Source organism: Maylandia zebra, unplaced genomic scaffold (genome assembly GCF_041146795.1).
Source record: "Maylandia zebra isolate NMK-2024a unplaced genomic scaffold, Mzebra_GT3a scaffold11, whole genome shotgun sequence".
Taxonomy (NCBI): domain Eukaryota; kingdom Metazoa; phylum Chordata; class Actinopteri; order Cichliformes; family Cichlidae; genus Maylandia; species Maylandia zebra.
The window spans coordinates 1,929,943-1,950,000 of record NW_027490041.1 but is presented as its reverse complement, the minus strand read 5'-3'; the positions used below and the strand labels follow the sequence as shown (position 1 = coordinate 1,950,000).

General features: G+C 40.6%; 2 protein-coding genes and 1 long non-coding RNA gene across 3 annotated transcripts in view; 1 reads left to right on the top strand and 2 right to left on the bottom strand.

Moving 5' to 3' along the window:
• Window positions 1-20,058, top strand: part of LOC143415910 (uncharacterized) — a 366,388-nt gene that overhangs the window by 204,723 nt on the left and 141,607 nt on the right. The gene's annotated exons all lie outside the window — the stretch shown is intronic.
• On the bottom strand, window positions 3,570-13,821 carry LOC143415881 (protein NLRC3-like). The gene is made up of 6 exons (XM_076881287.1): window positions 13,370-13,821; window positions 11,421-13,218; window positions 10,056-10,229; window positions 9,669-9,842; window positions 9,319-9,492; window positions 3,570-4,004 (listed from the first exon to the last, which is right to left on the bottom strand). Exons 1-6 carry the CDS (start codon window positions 13,653-13,655, stop codon window positions 3,812-3,814), a joined length of 2,799 nt encoding a protein of 932 aa, XP_076737402.1. The 5' UTR covers window positions 13,656-13,821; the 3' UTR covers window positions 3,570-3,811.
• Window positions 15,085-18,071, bottom strand: LOC143416046 (uncharacterized). Its single transcript, XM_076881412.1, has 4 exons — window positions 17,909-18,071; window positions 17,705-17,824; window positions 15,551-15,639; window positions 15,085-15,092 (listed from the first exon to the last, which is right to left on the bottom strand). Exons 1-4 carry the CDS (start codon window positions 17,995-17,997, stop codon window positions 15,085-15,087), a joined length of 306 nt encoding a protein of 101 aa, XP_076737527.1. The 5' UTR covers window positions 17,998-18,071.

The following is a 20,058-nucleotide window of genomic DNA, read 5'->3' as shown; positions in this document are numbered from 1 at the left end:
TTCCCTCGGCTTTCCCGAATGTTCAAGTGGACCATGTGCCTTTTTGGTAGCACATACTTGTGCCAAAAGCTCTTCTCCACTTTGAACTTCAATAAGTCCAAGTACAGGTTCAGACTTACGGATGATCATCTTCAAGACATACTGAGGGTCGCAACTGCTTCCTCCCTCAGGCCAAATCTGGCTCGGCTATGCGAGAGGAAACGCTGCCAGGTCTCTAGCAGCAAGGAGTAGGCAAGAGAAGCCATGTTCAGAAGAACAGTTCATTTTCTACAGTGTTCCATTCATGTTCAGAAGAAGGTTATAGAACTGTTAATACAGACATTTCAATCTAAATACAGCAGATATAGAAGACTGAAAGATACACACAAGTTCACTGACTAAAAATATCTTATTATTATTTTATTTATGTATTACAGATTGATTTATTTTCTTATTAATTCTTAATTTGTTTATTCATTTTTCATATTTTGTGTTAAAAAAATAAAAATAAAGAGATTTGAGAAGATTGGAATTTTTTAACCATGCCTTTCTTGTGGAAAACCTAATGCGGCCCAGCCTCACCCAGACTCTGCCTGCAGCGGCCCCCAGCTAAATTGAGTTTGAGACCCCTGTCCTACACCATAAATCAGTAAGAGAGGGTACGACCTCTCTCATGGCCCCAAGTGGTGTGTGCATGCCAGAGCACTCTGGAAGGCACACAGAGTCTTTACAGACTACTAAGGATCAAACCTCTATCATTATGCAATCGATTATACAACTCTAAGCATATATGAGTAAATATTTCTAAGCATAAATGACAATCAACAATATAAACCTTACAGCTGGTTTTAATAACAGAATTCATTTGTTTCTCAAATGAGAAAGAGCTATCGAGAAACACTCCTAAATCTTTAGTTCTGAACTTTTCCAGTGGGCCAAGGTCAACATTATCTGCTAATGCTAAATAGGCTGCCGTTATTAACTAATGCTAATTTGATGTGAATTAGCATTATGCACTAATGCTAACACTTACTTTTTTTAAAAATGTGAGTAGCTAATGCTAACACTATTTCCCTTAACTTTATAACAATGTGAACGGCTAATGCTAACAGTCTTTTTCCTAGCATTATTACATCTGAGCTGCTAATGCTAAGTAGGCTGCCATTAGCACCTACGTCTAATTTAAGGCAAATACGCATTAGAACCTAATGCTCATATCGTTTTCCTTTGCTTTATAACAATGTGAGCAGCTACTGCTAAATAGCATTAGCTAATAACAGCAGTCTAATTTAATGCAAGTTAGCCTCATTTGCATTACAACGATGTGAGGAGTTAACGCTAAGTATGCTGCCATTAGTGGCTAATTCTAATTAGGGGTGAATAAATATTACCAGCTAATGCTAATATCGTATTCTCTTCCCTTTTAACAATGTGAGCAGCTAGTGCTAGGTAGGCTGATGCTAGCAGCTAATGCTAAAGCTAATTTAATGTGAATTAGCATCACATTAGTGAGGAGTTAATGCTAAGTAGACTGCCATTAGCAGGTAATGCTAATTTTAGGTGAATAGGAATTGGCAGATAATGCTAATACCATATTTTCTTGCTTTATAACAATGTGACCAGCTAATGCTATGTAGGTTGCCGTTATTAGCTAATACTAATTTGAGGTGAATTAGCATTATCCCCTTATGCTAACAATGTTTTTTCTTACTTTTTAACAATACAAGTAGCTAATGTGAACACTTTTTTTTTTTATTGAATTGTAATTTTTCCCTTGCGATGTGAAGAGTTAATGCTAAATAGGATGCCATTAGTGGCTAATTCTAATTTTAGATGAGAAAGCATTAGAAGCTAATGCTAATACCATATTTTCTTGCTTTATATCAATATTAGTAGGTAATGCTAAGTACGTAGCCATTATTAGCTAATGCTAATTTAGGTGAATTAGCATTATCCACTAATGCTAACACTGTTTTTGCCAACTCTTTTCCCTTGCATTATAACAATATGAGCAGCTAATGCTAAGAAGGCTGCCATTATTAGGTAATGCTAATTATTATGTGTGTTAGCATTATCCGCTGCTGCTAGCAATGTTTTATCTTACCTTTTAACAATATCAGCAGCTAATGCTAACACTAATTTCAGTTAAACCTACTTAGCATTAATTAACTTCATTTAGCATTAAGAAGTTTTTGCTATAGGCTACCATTAGTGGCTAATGCTAATTTTAGGTAAATAGAAATTGGCAGCTAATGCTAATACCATATTTTCTTGCCTTATAACAATGTGACCAGCTAATGCTAAGCAGGTGCCATTATTAGCTAATACTAATTTGAGATGAATTAGCATTATCCGCTTATGCTAACAATGTTTTTTCTTACTTTTTAACAATACGCCATTAGTGGCTAATTCTAATTTTAGATGAAAAAGGATTAACAGCTAATGCTCATACTGTTTGCTTTGTAAGAATGACAGCAGCTAATGATATGAAGTCTACCGTTATTAACTAATGCTAATTTGATGAGAATTAGCATTATCCGATAATGGTAACTCTTTTCCCCTGCATTATAACAATGTCAGGAGTTAATGCTAAGTAGACTGCCATTAGGGGCTAACTCTAATTAGGGGTGAATAATTATTAGCAGCTAATACTAATACCGTTTTCTCTTTTTCCTTATAACAACTTGAGCAGCTAATGCTAATTTGATGCGAATTAGCATTATATTAGTGAGCAGTTAATGCTAAGTAGGCTGCCATTATTAACTAATACTACGTTGACGTGAATTAGCATTATGCGCTACTGCTAATACTGTTTTCTCTTACTTATTAAAAATGATAGTAGCTAATACTAATACTCTTTTCCGTTGGGTAACAAAGTGAGGAATTAATGCTAAGTTGGCTGCTTTTAGCGGCTTATTCTAATTAGGGGTGAATAATTATTAGCAGCAAATGCTAATACCGTTTTCTCTTTCCTTATAACAATATGAGCAGTTAATGCTAATTTGATGTAAATTAGCATTATATTAGTGAGGAGTTAATGCTAAGTAGGCTGCCATTAGCAGCTAAAGGTAATTTGAGGTGAATAAGCACTAGTAGCTAATGCCAATACCCTTTTCTCTTGTGTTATAATGATGTGAAACGTTAATATTGTTCTCAAACAACAGAATGAGAATGAAATATTGATTCTAACAGGGCCCATAAACAGCATTAGCTTAGCAGCATTAGCTTATCAGAGTCTCCATCATGGTCACACAAATCCTTAGCGGAGCAAAGTGGCCTACTTAGCAATAGCTGCTGTAGAAAGCAAAGGAAAAACAGTATTAGCATTAGCTGCTAAATGTGCACTTGAGAACAAATCTATTGTGAATTCAGCCGTGAATGTAGTGTTTCCAGTAAGCTTCCATTTCTAAATGTTAGCTGCTCCTGTCTGCCTCTTTGTCACACACACAGACTGAAATGATTCACAGCCTTGTTTCATCCTTCTGTCAGTGTCACTGACTGTCACTGTGACTGTGGACATACAGCATGGGAAACACACACATGGCTGATACTTGTATCTAAAGTTACAAAATGTTGTGTCTGTCCAAATATTACCTAACTGTAAGTCTACTTTTAATGAAACTCTCAACATGACTTATCAGTTATCATTAATGTTCCTGCAAACAGACTCCTTGAAGACCCCCTACATAAATATCCATGTACTATCCAGCTAGACTAGTGTGTCTGTCCCTGAAAATATTCCTGCATGTGTGATTGTTCATGTCTCATCTGCAGGAAACAAACAGGAAGTGAGTGAAAGACACAGGAAATGATTCCAGCTCTTCCTCCTATATCAGACATTCTCTCCATACCTGAGAGTGTCCAGTCTCCAGCCTGGATCCTTCAGTCCAGCCGACAGAAGCTTCATTCCTGAGTCACCTGGATGATTGTAGCTCAGGTCCAGCTCTCTCAGATGGGAGGGGTTGGAGGTCAGAGCTGAGGCCAGAGAAGTACAGCCTTCCTCTGTGATCAGACAGCCTGACAGACTGCAGACACACAAAACAACAATCCATCTGTTATCCATCTCTATAGCAGCATAACTAAGTGATGGTTCAGGGTCACCTGATCCAGCTCTAACTATAAGTTTTATCAAAAAGGAAAGTTTGAAGCTGATCGTCAAAGTAGAGAGGGTGTCTGTCTCCTGAACTCAAACTGGGAGCTGCTTCCACACCCAGTCCAACATAGCCAGGCTTTCTTTGCTGCTTTGACAAAACCTCAAATCCCAGTCAGAGATGGTGAGCATCATCACAGTGATGATCATTTCTCTGTTAACCCAGGCTTTCTGCTTCAGGATCTGTGCACGCTCACAGAACAAGGAGACCTTTAAACATCATTTCACTAAATGGATGGACTGAGCTCAGCCTACAGATGAACTGGATAAATAAAGATTTGACCTCAGTGTGCTCAGTGTTCCTGTCTATTCCTAACATATTCCTAACATGATAGCTGCACTTTAGAGCTCTAAAACTGGAACTGACACATATTTAAACTCCACATGTTACTCAGTACATTCAGTTCTGACACTCGCCCACAGTCCAACAAAGGAAACATGGAGATCACATCAGTTTGTCACCAAAGTCTAATTATTCCAGAGGGCAGTGTTGATACAACTAAAGTTATTTTTAAGCAAAGTTGAGTTTTTTATTGTCGCAGTACTTCATGTCTGAAGTATCACTTAAATGCATTACACGCTGTTGATGGCAGCAAACAAACCACCCAAACAAACAGAGGTGGGAGGCTTGGGCAGACTACGTAGGATCAGCTTGTGGGAGGAGTCAGGATAAAACCAAAGAAAGACAAGCTAACAAACACCACAGTGAAGTGAGTAGCTACAAACTGCAGGCTGATTAGTGTTGTTGAAGAAGTCGGTCTGAGGAACGTTCTTAGGATCAACAAATGACGGCATGTATGAGCCTCCCTCAAGACGCACCATCACAAGAAGAACACATGAGCTGTAGAAAAAGGAGAGACTATGAAAGCCACGGCGTTACAACGTGCACCAGCTGTTGGTCTCTCTGGAGACTACTGGGCGTGGCTGGGTAACCATGGTTACTTGGGAGTTACAGTACATGATATTAATGAAGAGTGGGAGCTGCGTTCTATAGCAAACAATTTGTTATGAGGTAATCAGCTGATCTTAGTTTAACCGGAAGCCCTTCACAATAATTGCAATGCCTTTATTTTGTACAACTACCATCAGTTCGTCTGTACTGATGGTAACTTAAAGTCACACTAATGTCGTTTAGTTTCTATAGTTTATGTAGTGGAAGTATACTACAGTACCCTGATCACTGATAGGACAGATTTATGTAGATATACACCTTTGTGTTTAACATTACTGCATTATAGTACTGTGATCTTTGTCCTTATATATGGCTATATTAGCTATACTGATGTACGTACATATAACTGGATATGTAACTTATCTATTCATCTTATTTGTCATGTATTTGTATTGTGTACTTCCTTTTTGTAAGAAACCACACACATGATCACAGCCGCAAGAATCAATCAGTGAAAGAATAAAGTGTCTCAAACCAAACCTTAAGCTCTTTATTCCACATGCTGGGATCATTTGGCCTTCAGTGGTGTTCTGGCTGACACACCGGAGTGACCAGAGTGCTAAAGAGTGAATCGGACACACCAGTGTCATCTCTGATATCTCCACTACATTTAATCGTCCTTCAGCTTGTGGCTGCCGTTAGCTGGTCTGCTAGTTAGCTGATTTGCTATTTAGCCGGTGTGCTAGTTAGCTGGTGTGCTAGTTAGCCGGTTCGCTAGTCAGCTGGTGTGCTACAGCTGACCAGTAGGTTACAAGATGAGCTTGTCTGTCTGATGAGCCAGCTCTCTCTGTCTTGGTCATTTTGTCCTTGGGCAAAACCTAACCTACCACTACAACTGTAGCTTACCTCCACCAGTGTGTGAATGTGAGAGTGAATGAATACAGGGAGTGCAGAATTATTAGGCAAATGAGTATGTTGTCCACATCATCCTCTTCATGCATGTTGTCTTACTCCAAGCTGTATAGGCTCGAAAGCCTACTACCAATTAAGCATATTAGGTGATGTGCATCTCTGTAATGAGAAGGGGTGTGGTCTAATGACATCAACACCCTATATCAGGTGTGCATAATTATTAGGCAACGTCCTTTCCTTTGGCAAAATGGGTCAAAAGAAGGACTTGACAGGCTCAGAAAAGTCAAAAATAGTGAGATATCTTGCAGAGGGATGCAGCAGTCTCAAAATTGCAAAGCTTCTGAAGCGTGATCATCGAACAATCAAGCGTTTCATTCAAAATAGTCAACAGGGTCGCAAGAAGCGTGTGGAAAAACCAAGGCACAAAATAACTGCCCATGAACTGAGAAAAGTCAAGCGTGCAGCTGCCAAGATGCCACTTGCCACCAGTTTGGCCATATTTTGGAGCTGCAACATCACTGGAATGCCCAAGAGCACAAGGTGTGCAATACTCAGAGACATGGCCAAGGTAAGAAAGGCTGAAAGACGACCACCACTGAACAAGACACACAAGCTGAAACGTCAAGACTGGGCCAAGAAATATCTCAAGACTGGTTTTTCTATGGTTTTATGGACTGATGAAATGAGAGTGAGTCTTGATGGGCCAGATGGATGGGCCCGTGGCTGGATTGGTAAAGGGCAGAGAGCTCCAGTCCCACTCAGACGCCAGCAAGGTGGAGGTGGAGTACTGGTTTGGGCTGGTATCATCAAAGATGAGCTTGTGGGGCCTTTTCGGGTTGAGGATGGAGTCAAGCTCAACTCCCAGTCCTACTGCCAGTTTCTGGAAGACACCTTCTTCAAGCAGTGGTACAGGAAGAAGTCTGCATCCTTCAAGAAAAACATGATTTTCATGCAGGACAATGCTCCATCACACGCGTCCAAGTACTCCACAGCGTGGCTGGCAAGAAAGGGTATAAAAGAAGAAAAACTAATGACATGGCCTCCTTGTTCACCTGATCTGAACCCCATTGAGAACCTGTGGTCCATCATCAAATGTGAGATTTACAAGGAGGGAAAACAGTACACCTCTCTGAACAGTGTCTGGGAGGCTGTGGTTGCTGCTGCACGCAATGTTGATGGTGAACAGATCAAAACACTGACAGAATCCATGGATGGCAGGCTTTTGAGTGTCCTTGCAAAGAAAGGTGGCTATATTGGTCGCTGATTTGTTTTTCTTTTGTTTTTGAATGTCAGAAATGTATATTTGTGAATGTGGAGATGTTATATTGGTGTCACTGGTAAAAATAAATCAATGAAATGGGTATATATTTGTTTTTTGTTAAGTTGCCTAATAATTCTGCACAGTAATAGTCACCTGCACACACAGATATCCCCCTAAAACAGCTAAAACTAAAAACAAACTAAAAACTACTTCCAAAAACATTCAGCTTTGATATTAATGAGTTTTTTGGGTTCATTGAGAACATGGTTGTTGTTCAATAATAAAATTATTCCTCAAAAATACAACTTGCCTAATAATTCTGCACTCCCTGTAGTGGGATTGTAAAGGGTCTTTGAGGGTCTCGAAAAGCGCTATATAAATGCAATCCATTATTATTATTAAGAGCATCTTTAGGCCTGACTGTGCTCATCCTTCCTCCAACCTCTCCTTACCAAAGATAACAACTACATCAGTATTAGCTCAATAACAATTTCTGCAATTCAATTGTGGACATTCATTTTTAAACCTTGTGTAAAACGATAAAACCTCAAAGTCTGAGCATTATTCTTTGTGCAAACAGCTCTTGCAGGTTCCCCCGGACTTAGGTTATTTTTATTATTTAATTACTTTCCTTTAAGCAGCTGTTCAGGCTACTAAACTCATCCCAGAAATAACAAGTGACACCATTAATAGTAGAGGTGGGAATCACCATACAACTCGCGATACGATATTATCACAATACTTAACGCACGATACGATATTATTGCGATTTTTTAAAATATTTTGCGATATTTAAATTCTGCACATAAAGGTAAACTTTATCAATATTCATTTTATCTAATATCAAAGTCTCACACTCAGTCTTTCTCTCATTTCAGTCAGTTTTATTGTTGACAAACTGAACGGTTTGTATTACAGTCTAGTCCAACTTAACTGAATGCAACCATCTGGTACAATTATAGCTATTCTGAACTATGCAATTTATGAAAACTATGCAGCCCCTTCAGCAACTGAAGAATTTGAAAGTAAATTTAAAAAAATATATAATTTTACATTAAATAAAAAAGTTTCAAACTTAATTAAAATTAAACATGTCTTAAATTAAAATAAGTAAACTGTCATGTTTATTGCTGCCAAAAAAAAAGTTAAACACATTTGGACAGTGAAGGAATGTCAGGATTGTTGCTCAGAAAAAGGATCAACATGCTCTGAAGTCAACATGCTCTGACTCCAGAGCATGTTGACTTCAGAGAAAAAATTGTTTGTAACAAAATATCGATTTCTGCTGTCCCTGTATCGATACATTATTAGCAAACAAAATATCACGATACTACACAGTATCGATTTTTTCCCCCACCCCTAATTAATAGTGGAGCTAACTTTAACAGGTGAAACTGATTTGACCTATAAGGCTACTGCAGTTACTTCTTATCAGGTTTAGTAGGGAAGACATCTGGATGAGGTAGTTAGTAGTATGTAGTTAGTACCGGGCGACTCCCCTCCCCCACATCGGCACCAGAACCCTGTATTATCTACAGGGTAAGACTGCCTGTTTTATCAAACTATGGCCATTACTACTGTGATCATTTGCAGCCCAGTGTGCCGCTCTCTCTGCTGGGATGAACCACTGGAGCTCACCCAGTCATCCCTTTCTTTCTCTCAAGAAGAAGTGAAATAAATGTATTTATTATGTTACGAGTCTAATATTCTTTAAATCAAACTGTAATGAATAAATCAAGCAAGAAGATTTGGTGGCTCCACGTGTTGTAGAAGAAAAGATAAACATCTCATTTTGAGAAATCAGCCTTTAAAATTAAGTACTGTGAATAAAAAACAAACAGCGAGCCAATCAGCAGTCGCCAATATCCTCCTAATTTCATTCACAAAGAAATCAAATATATATATTATGGGCCCAAAGGAGCCTAAATCTTTAAATTAGGCAGTACATGAAGTATTTTTTTAAATAAACAAAGACATGACTATAACAACTTTTAGTAATTCAGAGTCCAATTATCCACTCAAATGTGAATAAAAGTTCACTTGACAGCTGTAAAAGTTACCTGTTTATACAATAATATAAATCACATTTCAAATGATCATCTGTGGAAAAGTTTGAATCCTGACCTGAGAGTTTCCACTGCACACTGTGAACTCTTTAGTCCAGCGGACAGAAGCTTCACTCCTGAATCCTGCAGGTCAGAGTTACTCAGGTTCAGCTCTCTCAGACTGGAGGACTGGGAGCTGAGGACTGAGGACAGAGCTTCACAGCTTCTCTCTGACAGGTTACAGCCACTCAGTCTGAAAAATAAAAGACAATCTATAAAACAAGTACTCATGTAGAGTTTGTTAATACATTTCACAACATTAAATGTTGACTTTCTATTTTTAAAGGAAACATAAACATACTAAGATACAACATCATATGTATGAACTTTAATTAATAATTCTAAAAACTAAATGTTTTCTGATCTGACCTCAGAGTATTCAGTTTACAGTTTAAACGTTGTAGTCCAGCAGACAGAAGCTTCACTCCTGAATCCTGCAGCTTTCTGATACTCAGGTCCAGCTCTGTCAGACTAGAGGACTGCGAGCTGAGAACTGAGGACAGAGCTTCACAGTTTTCCTCTGAGAGTTCACAGATGTTAAGTCTGAAGATAAAAACATGAATAAAGATTGTTGTTAAAGTGTAATCAAGGTGCAATAGCTTATTGTCTTGTGCTGAGCAGGTTAGTAAAACTTCCGTTTAACTTTGAAATGAATAAAAATGCTATGAAACAAGGATAACTGGATAAAGACATAAACAAAAACAAACATCAAACACATAAACAAACAGAACTAAACATAATACAAATTGATCTGACCTCAGAACATTCAGTTTGGCATCTGGACTCTCCACTGCAGCAGACAGAAGCTTTACTGCTGAAGCCTTCAGGCTGTTGGTACTCAGGTCCAGCTCTCTCAGACTACAGGACTGGGAGCTGACCACTGACAGCAAATTTTCACAGCCTTCCTCTGAGACGTTACAGCTGCTCAGTCTGAGAGAGAAAGGGAAAAAACAAAAACAAAAAAAACAAACAATATATGTGATCAAATTAAATTTGTTTATATGTTGAACCCTTTTTTTTTAAATTTATTTAAACCTATGAGACTATGAGTGCTATCAGTCCAGTGCACATGATTGGTACCTTGATGGTACCTTGCTCAGGGGTACCACAAGGTAACTATTCGGTGGATTCGACCCCTGACCTTATGATCATGGGGCGACCACTCTGCCTACTGAGCTAATAATTCTGTGTACACTGTCATACAATATTAACTAAAACAATTATTTTAGAAAATTTTAGTAATTCAATAATCATGCTCATTACCTGTGTATTGTGAATAACACTGGATTTTAAACACTAGCTGTATAAAACTCTTCCTGTTAAAGGTGTGTATAAAGGAGATGAGCTGAAATGCAGACTTCATGGAGAATGTTTGCTGTCAGCATATATCAAAGACAAAGCAGAGATCCATCCAGTCTCTTCCACTAAGCCCACAGAGGGACAGACAACCACTCTCACTCACACCTGCATGAAGTTTAGATCACCAGGTAACCTAACTGCATGTCTGTGGACAGTGGGAAGAAACTGTAGAGGACCCAGAGTGAACCCACTGTAATTCTGTGATAACACTGGTTATGGAAGCCTTACAGTTACATATGGTTACTGACAAGAAACACGACCTTAGAGGCAATTTCAGTAATGAAGACCGAGTTTCTCCCTCCATACAGGATGAAAACATGACAGCACAGCAGAGATTTATATTTAAAAAGGGAGGGTGTGCACTGAAAGTGAGATACAAACTTGAACTTAAATTATGAACATCAGAAAAAGATGTAGGTGAAGTCTGGCAGGTGAAGTTTGTGCTTTAGAATAAAACAACCAAACTCCTGGAGTTGGAGACAAGTGAACAAGCTGAGGATAATAAACCTGTCAGAGGGGCTGAAGCATCAGAGCTCATGTTCTTATTGGCTGGGTCTGGATTGTCCTTTGATAAGAGTTACAGAACAAAGTGTGTTTTAGAAATGCTGGAGTGAAACATTAAAACTACCATATATTTACCGAGTGACTGATGATCATTTAATTTACTATTTTAAAAAAATGTTACAGTGCTCTTTGAACTCAGCATTTCTGATGTATTTCCCATGATTTTAACAATGAAGCGATGACAACATGTTTACTCACAGAGCTTTGTTGGAGGCTTTGACCACTGGCAGCATTCTCAGAAGAGCCTCCTCTGAAGCAGAGTATTTCTTGAAGTCAAACTCATCCAGATCTTCTTCTGATGACAGTAAGATGAAGGTCAGAGCTGAGCACTGAGCAGGAGACAGTTTACCTGTGGAGAGACTTCCTGAAGTCCTGTATTGTTGGATCTCCTCCACTAGAGAACGATCATTCAGTTCATTCAGACAGTGGATCAGATTGATGCTTTTCTCTGCAGACAGATCCTCACTGAGCTTCTCCTTGATGTACTGGACTGTTTCCTGATTGGTCAGTGAGCTACTTCCTGTCTGTGTCATCAGGGCTCGTAGGAGAGTCTGATTGGTCTGCAGGGAAAGACCCAGGAGGAAGCGGAGGAACAAGTCCAGGTGTCCATTTGGACTCTGTAAGGCCTTGTTCACAGCACTCTGGTAGAAGTGTTTCTCTGCAGATTCTCCTGTTTCAGACTTCTGGGAGGTTGTTTGTTGTTGTTCCAGCAGATTGAGTCCAGAGTTGCTGAAGGTCAGATGGACATGAAGAGCAGCCAGAAACTCCTGAACACTCAGATGGATGAAGCAGAACACCTTGTCCTGGTACAGTCCTCTCTCCTCTTTAAAGATCTGTGTGAACACTCCTGAGTACACTGAGGCTGCTCTGATATCGATGCCACACTCTGTCAGGTCTGATTCATAGAAGATCAGGTTTCCTTTCTGCAGCTGATCAAAAGCCAGTTTTCCAAGAGACTCCATCATCTTCCTGCTCTCTGGACTCCAGTGTGGATCTGTCTCAGCTCCTCCATCATACTTGACCTTCTTCACTTTGGCCTGAACCACCAGGAAGTGGATGTACATCTCAGTCAGGGTCTTGGGCAGCTGTCCTCCCTCTCTGGTTTCCAGCACATCCTCCAGAACTGTAGCAGTGATCCAGCAGAAGACTGGGATGTGGCACATGATGTGGAGGCTTCGTGATGTCTTGATGTGGGAGATGATCCTGCTGCCCTGCTCCTCATCTCTGAATCTCTTCCTGAAGTACTCCTCCTTCTGTGGGTCAGTGAACCCTCTGACCTCTGTCACCATGCCAACACAGTCAGGAGGGATCTGATTGGCTGCTGCAGGTCGTGTGGTTATCCAGAGGCGAGCAGAGGGAAGCAGTTTCCCCCTGATGAGGTTTATCAGCAGCACATCCACTGAGGTGGACTTTCTAGGGTCAGTTAGGATTGTAGTTTTGTGGAAGTCCAGAGGAAGTCGACACTCATCCAGACCATCAAAGATGAACACAACCTGGAAGTCTTCAAAGCTGCAGATTCCTGCTTCTTTGGTTTCAGTAAAGAAGTGATGAACAAGTCCCACCAAGCTGAACTTTTCCTCTTTCAGCACATTCAGCTCTCTGAAAGTGAATGGAAATATGAACTGGATGTCCTGGTTGGCTTTGTCTTCAGCCCAGTCCAGGCTGTATTTCTGTGTTAAGACTGTTTTCCCAATGCCAGCCACTCCCTTTGTCAGCACTGTTCTGATTGGTTCATCTCTTCCAGGTGAGGCTTTAAAGATGTCTTCTTGTCTGATGGTTGTTTCTGGTCTGTCTGGTTTCCTGGATGCTGTTTCAATCTGTCTGACCTCATGTTCATCATTGACCTCTGCAGTCCCTCCCTCTGTGATGTAGAGCTCTGTGTAGATCTGATTCAGGAGGGTTGGGTTTCCTGCTTTAGCGATGCCCTCAAACACACACTGGAACTTCTTCTTCAGCTTAGACTTAAGGTTACGATGACAAACAGCAGCTGGAAGTTCTGAATAATAATAATAAAAATACAACTTTAACAATCACATTTTACAAAATGCTGATGACAATTTCTGACCCACTGAGAAATGACTGAACACACTGGTGTCACAAGTCTCTCATTTATCCAGCAGCTTAAATCTTTAGATAAATCCTCTTACGTCTCTGCAGACGGTCAGCCAGCTCCTCCTGCTTCATTCTCCTCAGGAAGTCCACTGTGATCTTCACAAATGCCTCTCTGCTGTTTCTCCTCTGCTCATCATCCTCCCTCTGAAACTCCAAGCACTGGGGCTTATTTGGATTCAGAGCCTTCTGGATCTTCTTCAGCTCGTTCTTCACAAAAGTGATGATGTTGTCCTCCAGCAGCTGGAACAGAATATTTATGAATGACCCACCACTCTGAACTTTAGTCCACACAACATCCACTTCTTTACGATCAAGGGGCATATCATCCACGAACTCTTTACCAATTATAGGTTTGACTTTATCTGATTAACTGAGACTTTGTCCACAACTCCATGATCCCAAAACGTTGATGCTGTTCATATGAATGCAGCGATTTCAGTGGGAGAAACATTTCACTGGTGTTCAGAGCTGAACTACCAACAGGTTGATGATCAAAGCCAGAAACTTGGAGATGTTTCAGGTGACTGAGTTGATCGTACAGACAACTGGTCTTAAAGGTTCACTCTGTTTACATATACAGATCAGTATTTAAGGTTTGACTCTCATCATCCACTGGGGCACAAACTGGGCGTCATCAGGACGCTACAACACAGAACAAACACCATCCCCACAGACACAGCAGCCAGCGAAGCAGAAGAACTTCACATCAAGAAGGTCCTGAGTAAATGTGAACGCTGGTTTGAGGGCGGAGTCAAGGAGGCCATTTATGTGAAAAGGAAAGACCATCTCTGAATGGAGGAGGGGCCTAAGGGTACAACTGTCACCATCTTACATGCTGTGATTGCAGCCATTCCCCAGCTCTCTGTGAACTGGACTCATGAACATTGATCAACAACCATTGATCAATGGTCCTGACAATATGCGTACCAATGATCAATGAACTGACCTCCCAGCCCATTGTTCCTTCAGTGGGCTGGTTTCAGTCATACAAATGTCCTGTTTATAAGATTGAAACCTGCAGTCAGCTGAGACTGAAGAAGTCACCTGATGATGATGAAACGTTTCTCCCACTGAAAACATCCAGATGAACAGAATCAAGCTTTTTGGGATTTACGTACCTGGATGATTGAGCATCAAGACACAACTCTGTGACTTTTCTCAGATGAATCAATCCTCTCCTCCAGCTTTGTTTACATCTACCAGCCCTGTGGCGCTGCCCAGGGACAATAATCTATGTGAGAGGTGGAAAGTCATACAGGTGTCTGCTCCTGCCTTCAGTTATTTTATCTACTGTGTGTCAACTGGCTGAACCTCCTCCAACTGTCTACTGTCTCCTTAAACTCAACAATGACTTAGTGATCTATCCATTCTCTGACCAAAGACATCCTGCTGCAGGAGGTTAACATAGCAGCCAATGATGATCCCACTCACTGTGAACAACACATTTGGACCTGATTTGCTGCTCTGGTTTACACGTGAACTTCCACTGCTGCTGTCACCAACTTGAGAGGCTCTACAGAAAAACTGGACTTGTCCATAAAAATCATAAACTACATTACAAGGACAGCATTGCTCAATCAACTCTAATTACTACTGACATGTTATCTCTTCTAACTAAGGTACAGACACTCAAACTTGCTGCTTTCAGTGAGAAGTCAAATGTCTGAATATGAGCTGGAAGCTGCTGAGAGTCCTCCTCCTTCCCGTGGGGTTTACTTTCTCTACTACTTTCAATATAAACACGCCCCTTTCATGCACCTGCAGAGGGCCACCAGCAGATGGAGCTGTCTTAAACAAATCCACTTGGATAGTTAGCTGTAGATGACTTTATCAGTATGATTGTAGGATTTTGAGTTATTCTTTAGATTTATTTAAACTCTTATATTGTGCACAAGTGTTGAACGACCCATAATTTCTCTGTACTTTTCATAAGAGCAGCCAGACTTTCAGCTAGTTTTTGTTTTTTAAGAGCTCAAAGTTATTGAAGAAACAGTTATTCAGCTTCATTCCCACTGATCTCGACTACAAACTGTTTCACTTTGGTTTCTGTTTAAAGCCTCAATGTTTAAAACGTTTCCCTGTGATCACATTTGCACCGTCTGATTTCAAAGTTTGTTTTCTTTTGGTCGTTTAGTCCACAGAGTCCTTGGTGTTCTGAAAGGGACCTATAAATAAATGCATTATTATTAATATTAATAATAAAGTAGTTGTTGTACATGTACAGACCATAAATATGGAGTCCAGCTGTGTTTGATGCTGCTGGGCAGACTGACCACTGGGAACCTCTGAGCTCTGCTGCTCCACTCTGTGGAGGAACCATGAAGGATTAGATCAACACAGGATAAAGATCCAGGAGTTTCTGCTCAAATAACTTCATCTGAATCAAGTCTGTCAAGTTTTAGACTCTCAGATTCTGAAGATATATTTTCTGTTTTCTATGAACTTTCTTTCATCAGTGATGGAAGTGATGATGCTGCAGAAGCTCAGAGGAAACTTTGAGAAAACTGTGATGAACCATCAACTAATGCTCTCAGGAGGCCAAAGGTCCCTGAATGTAACTGTGCAGTAGATTCATCGAGTGTTTGAAACCTGACCACTTCCATATGTTTTCATTCTAACACAAGAAGTCCTTTTCTCATTGCTTTGATTTGAGTTTTGAGTTTTCTGAGTCTCGTATTTGGAGTCGAGTCTAATCAATGATCTGACAGAAGAACATTAAAAAGGATTTAGCAGTGCTGTCAAAATTAACATGTAGGGTTAGGGGTTCATCTGTTATCATGATTAACATGATAAAAACCTTTAACACGACACATCTGGAGAGCAGAACGACTCAAAATCCCTGAAATGTTTCAAAAAAATAACAACGACCAACATGAAGGATTCTGTACATCGTGACAGAAGGAATTTTCTTTTCACCGAAGCACTTCCAGCTTAAAATATCACAACGATGCAAAGCACTGATGACACAACTGCCAAGTGGACAAACTGCAGACCTGTTAGTGTTGTTAATAACATAGTTTTGGTTCCTCGTGTCAAAGACTTGAAGAAGAGTGACAGAGAGTGTTAGACTGCTGCAGGATCAGTGCCACCTCCACAGACCTGTGAAGAAAATGATTGTTTGACAGATGGGCTCAGATTCAGGATCAGCTGAGGAGTTTGTGGCTGACAGAATCCTGCAGGTACAGAGCAGAGCCCATCATTAGCATGCAGGACTGTCCCTGGGGGGGTCGGCTCATTCAGGAGGTTTATCAATGTTTACATGTTCAATAAACATGTTAAGTGTGTAAATTTGCCCTTTTCTCTCGAGTCTGTTTGCTCATGAAATGAACTTTGATTCGTTTACATTAAAAATGATGTTTAATGGTGATTAATCCAAATGAATCCACAGTAACCCTGTGATGAGTCTGATTAAACATTTTCATTAACAGCAGTAATATAGATTATATATTATTATATATTAGTGCACACTTAGCTTTTAGTATATATATGTTTGTTACAAAGTTGTATTTACAGCAGAGAAGCTGAGTTAAAGACTGAAAACTATTCAAAGTCTCTTTGAATTGAAGCGTTTAACATTCTTTGTGTTTATTCTGCATTGACTTCATTATATTGTGTAAACGTCTGTTACAGGCTTAAATATAAAGTTGGAAAAATGTAACTGCAGCTATTGATCAAGTAATTGTGATTAATCAGGATTAATGACAGAAGATTGTGTCATTAATTAGTCATGTTTTAATCTACTGACAGCACTAGTGTTCACTCTGGTGCCTCCAACTGTTTTACGCCCTTTCAACACCTTCGTGGTCAAAAGTGTACACGCACAAAATCTACAATAAAACCCTCACGCAGCAATAGGACAGACACACAATCCATTTATCTCTGTGTCTCAAACACACACACGTGTATTCAAAGCCTCGATTTGTTCATATTTCATCTGTTGTGTTTTTATCTTCAGCGTTTTCAGTGTTGCTGCATTTACACCAAAAATGTTTCCATTGATGAATCAGATTGATTTGAATGTGTTTCATCCATACAAATCCCTCCCTGGTGGTCACATGACTCTATAACATAACAGGAGTCATGTGACAAGAGTTTCATGCTGTAAAATGTCAAAATGGTTGAATGTGGTGGAGTAAAAATGTGAGATGTCAACGACTTTTCTTCAATATGAAATGTTTGCAGGGCCTGACAGGAAGTGGACGGACGCTCTGATCACTTCCTGTTTGCTGAAGTGGGTTTTCAGTTGTTTAGAAACCAAAGGCTTGTTTTAAAAGACAGTTTAAATGGGACTGAGGGAACGACGTGTTTGTAGTTTATATCCAACAACATCAAGCAGTTTAATCAAAGAGTTCATGTTGCTAACAGCTCACCTCTCTGCAGCAGACACAGGCTGGACTTTAAAATTAATGGGACGATCTTCAGACCAGTCACTCTGTAAGGACACAGAGCTGGCTTCAGGTTCATGTTTACGTTTAGTTCCTTGTTTCTTCCTGTGAATAATGATGGAGCAGTGATGTGAGTGCTGAGCTGTGACATGGAGAAGAGTCATGGACAGTTAGAGATGGTCATCTCACCTCTGAGCTTTGGTCTGGCTCTCATGTTCCCCACACAGAGTGCTTTTAGAGGGAGGGACTCCTTCCTCTCTGTCCTCACACTGATCCATGCTGCTCAATTCAGCTCACACACACTTTCTACCTGCAGAGGAAACACAAATCATTCATGTGCACATCAGCTGAAATCCTCCTTTCCATCATGTGTGCTGTCCAAATATCAGCTGCTTCTTTCCTGCTTTATCTCAGTGTCAGCTGGATGCAGTCAGACAGCAGTGTGAGGCAGAGGAAGCTGCCATCAGCTGCTCTGCTATCAGTCCACTAGATGGAGCCTGAAGCACACACGATGCATTCACTGACACACACTGATTCACTGTGACTGGAAGCTTCAGTCAGTCCAACACGTGTGAACAACATTTTAAACATTTCAGCTGATCCAGGATTCAAAGAGGATCAGCAGAGTTAAAGCTTCACACTAATTCTTCCTGCTGTTTGCAGAGAACTGCACACACACTGATTCACTGCTAATGAGAAGCTTCTTCCATCCAGTAATTCATCATCCATCAGCTCTGCTGCTGCTCTCAGTCCTGGACTCTGATCACACACTAAAAGCAGCTTTTTAACTCGTGTCTGTAAGAACTCTTAGTGTTAGCTTAGTGTTAGCTTAGCTTTAGCTTAGTGTTAGCTTAGCGTTAGCATGCTGTGTGCTAGCTTAGCGTCAGAGCTCTGCAGGTGTCTCGTGTGTAAATATTAATCACAGTGACAGTAAAGGAGGTAAAGGGCTGTGACGTCATCACGTACGCTGCGTCCTCTGTGGGCTCTGAGTGAACTCAAAGTACAAACTACAAGTACACAAACACGAACGTAGCTCAGAGTGGCGGACACACTCTGCCTCGTTGGTCCAGCTGTGAGTCCGTTACCGTGAACTATGGAGCGGCAGATTTGTGCTGAACTAAGCTGCACACAGCTGATGTTAGCCAGGAAACATTACACACTGACTTTAATGGAGAGACCGGAAATACAAACACACACAGTTTGTTGTGTGAAGAAATCAAACACGAGCTGAACAAACAGTAAAGTTCCTAAAGACAAACTGTTAAAGGAGGAAACAAAGCAAACTTACAGTTTCTTCACACACCAACAACAAGCTCCACTCCACGAAGTTCAGGAAGTGACAGTAAACTTTGAGCAGGAAGGAAACACCCAAAGAGACGTTTGCGGACAATAAGGAGCATCGGGACACTGTGCTGCGTTCAGGTGTACCTGGGAAACTCCAAACCTCTGGCAGGCTGTGATTTATTTCTGCTGGTTTTCCTGTTTGAAGCACAAACATCCGTCATCACTTTGTTGTTGTTCTTCCTGCAGCGTTTAAATGTTTCAGCACTGACCTGATGTTTCTTCAAAGCTCATTTCAACCTGTTGAAGTCATGAATGAAAGTGCAGACTGAGAGTGGATCACATGATGTTTGAGGTGTGTCATGTGACATGTTCAGTATTGTCACACATGTCTAGATTGTCCCTGATATCATAACTGCTCAAACACTGATGATTATATTTGAAGAATTATTCCTGATGGCAGCAAAGTTTGAATGGAGCTCTCTGTCTGTGCTGATTTGTCGCCCTCTGGAGGTCAAAGCACAAACTGCATGATGTCACTGTAACCACCACAGAGACAGGAAGTGTTTTTATGACTGAAACACTGAAATGATGCTAACGGCTGTCGTTAGGCTCACTGACAGCAGTGCTGATGTGTTCATGTCAAACACTGGCTCAGGTCAGACTCCTTCATCCTTCTCCAGCGTGAGGCCGCCCTCAGACCCACAGGAGCTCTGACCTTTGACCTCCTGACCCTAACCATTTTTTCTTGTTGCATCTTTAAATGCAAATCCATCCAAACTGTAGCCGAGCAAAAGAAGCTGGAAGCTGTTCTATGAATGATGTTGTTGAAGGAGCTTGGAAAGAAAAGCGTCTGGACTTCTTTAAGTTGCTTGAAGAGGGACATGGACGTCTTAACGCCCACTCACATCCTGGGACATTTGATCACAGGAAATCACATGATAGCGTGGGGCTAGATCTCACAATGGGTTCACCCAAGACACGAGTAGTTCTTTCTGTTTCTCGTGCACGGGAGAGACCTGGACCAATGCCGTTCCTTCGCTTGACCACAGTCGCTC

Bases quoted from the DNA above. Each gene is read 5' to 3' on its own strand.
- LOC143415881 (XM_076881287.1), bottom strand. From the start codon at position 13,655: ATGCCCCTTGATCGTAAAGAAGTGGATGTTGTGTGGACTAAAGTTCAG. The intron at 13,219-13,369 runs GTAAGAGGATTT...ATTATTATTCAG, and splicing joins GGCTGACCGTCTGCAGAGAC to AACTTCCAGCTGCTGTTTGT. The intron at 10,230-11,420 runs GTGAGTAAACAT...TTTCTCTCTCAG, and splicing joins AAAGCCTCCAACAAAGCTCT to ACTGAGCAGCTGTAACGTCT.
- LOC143416046 (XM_076881412.1), bottom strand. From the start codon at position 17,997: ATGGATCAGTGTGAGGACAGAGAGGAAGGAGTCCCTCCCTCTAAAAGC. The intron at 17,825-17,908 runs GTGAGATGACCA...CATTATTCACAG, and splicing joins AGCCAGACCAAAGCTCAGAG to GAAGAAACAAGGAACTAAAC. The intron at 15,640-17,704 runs GTGAGCTGTTAG...GTTCCTCCACAG, and splicing joins CCTGTGTCTGCTGCAGAGAG to AGTGGAGCAGCAGAGCTCAG.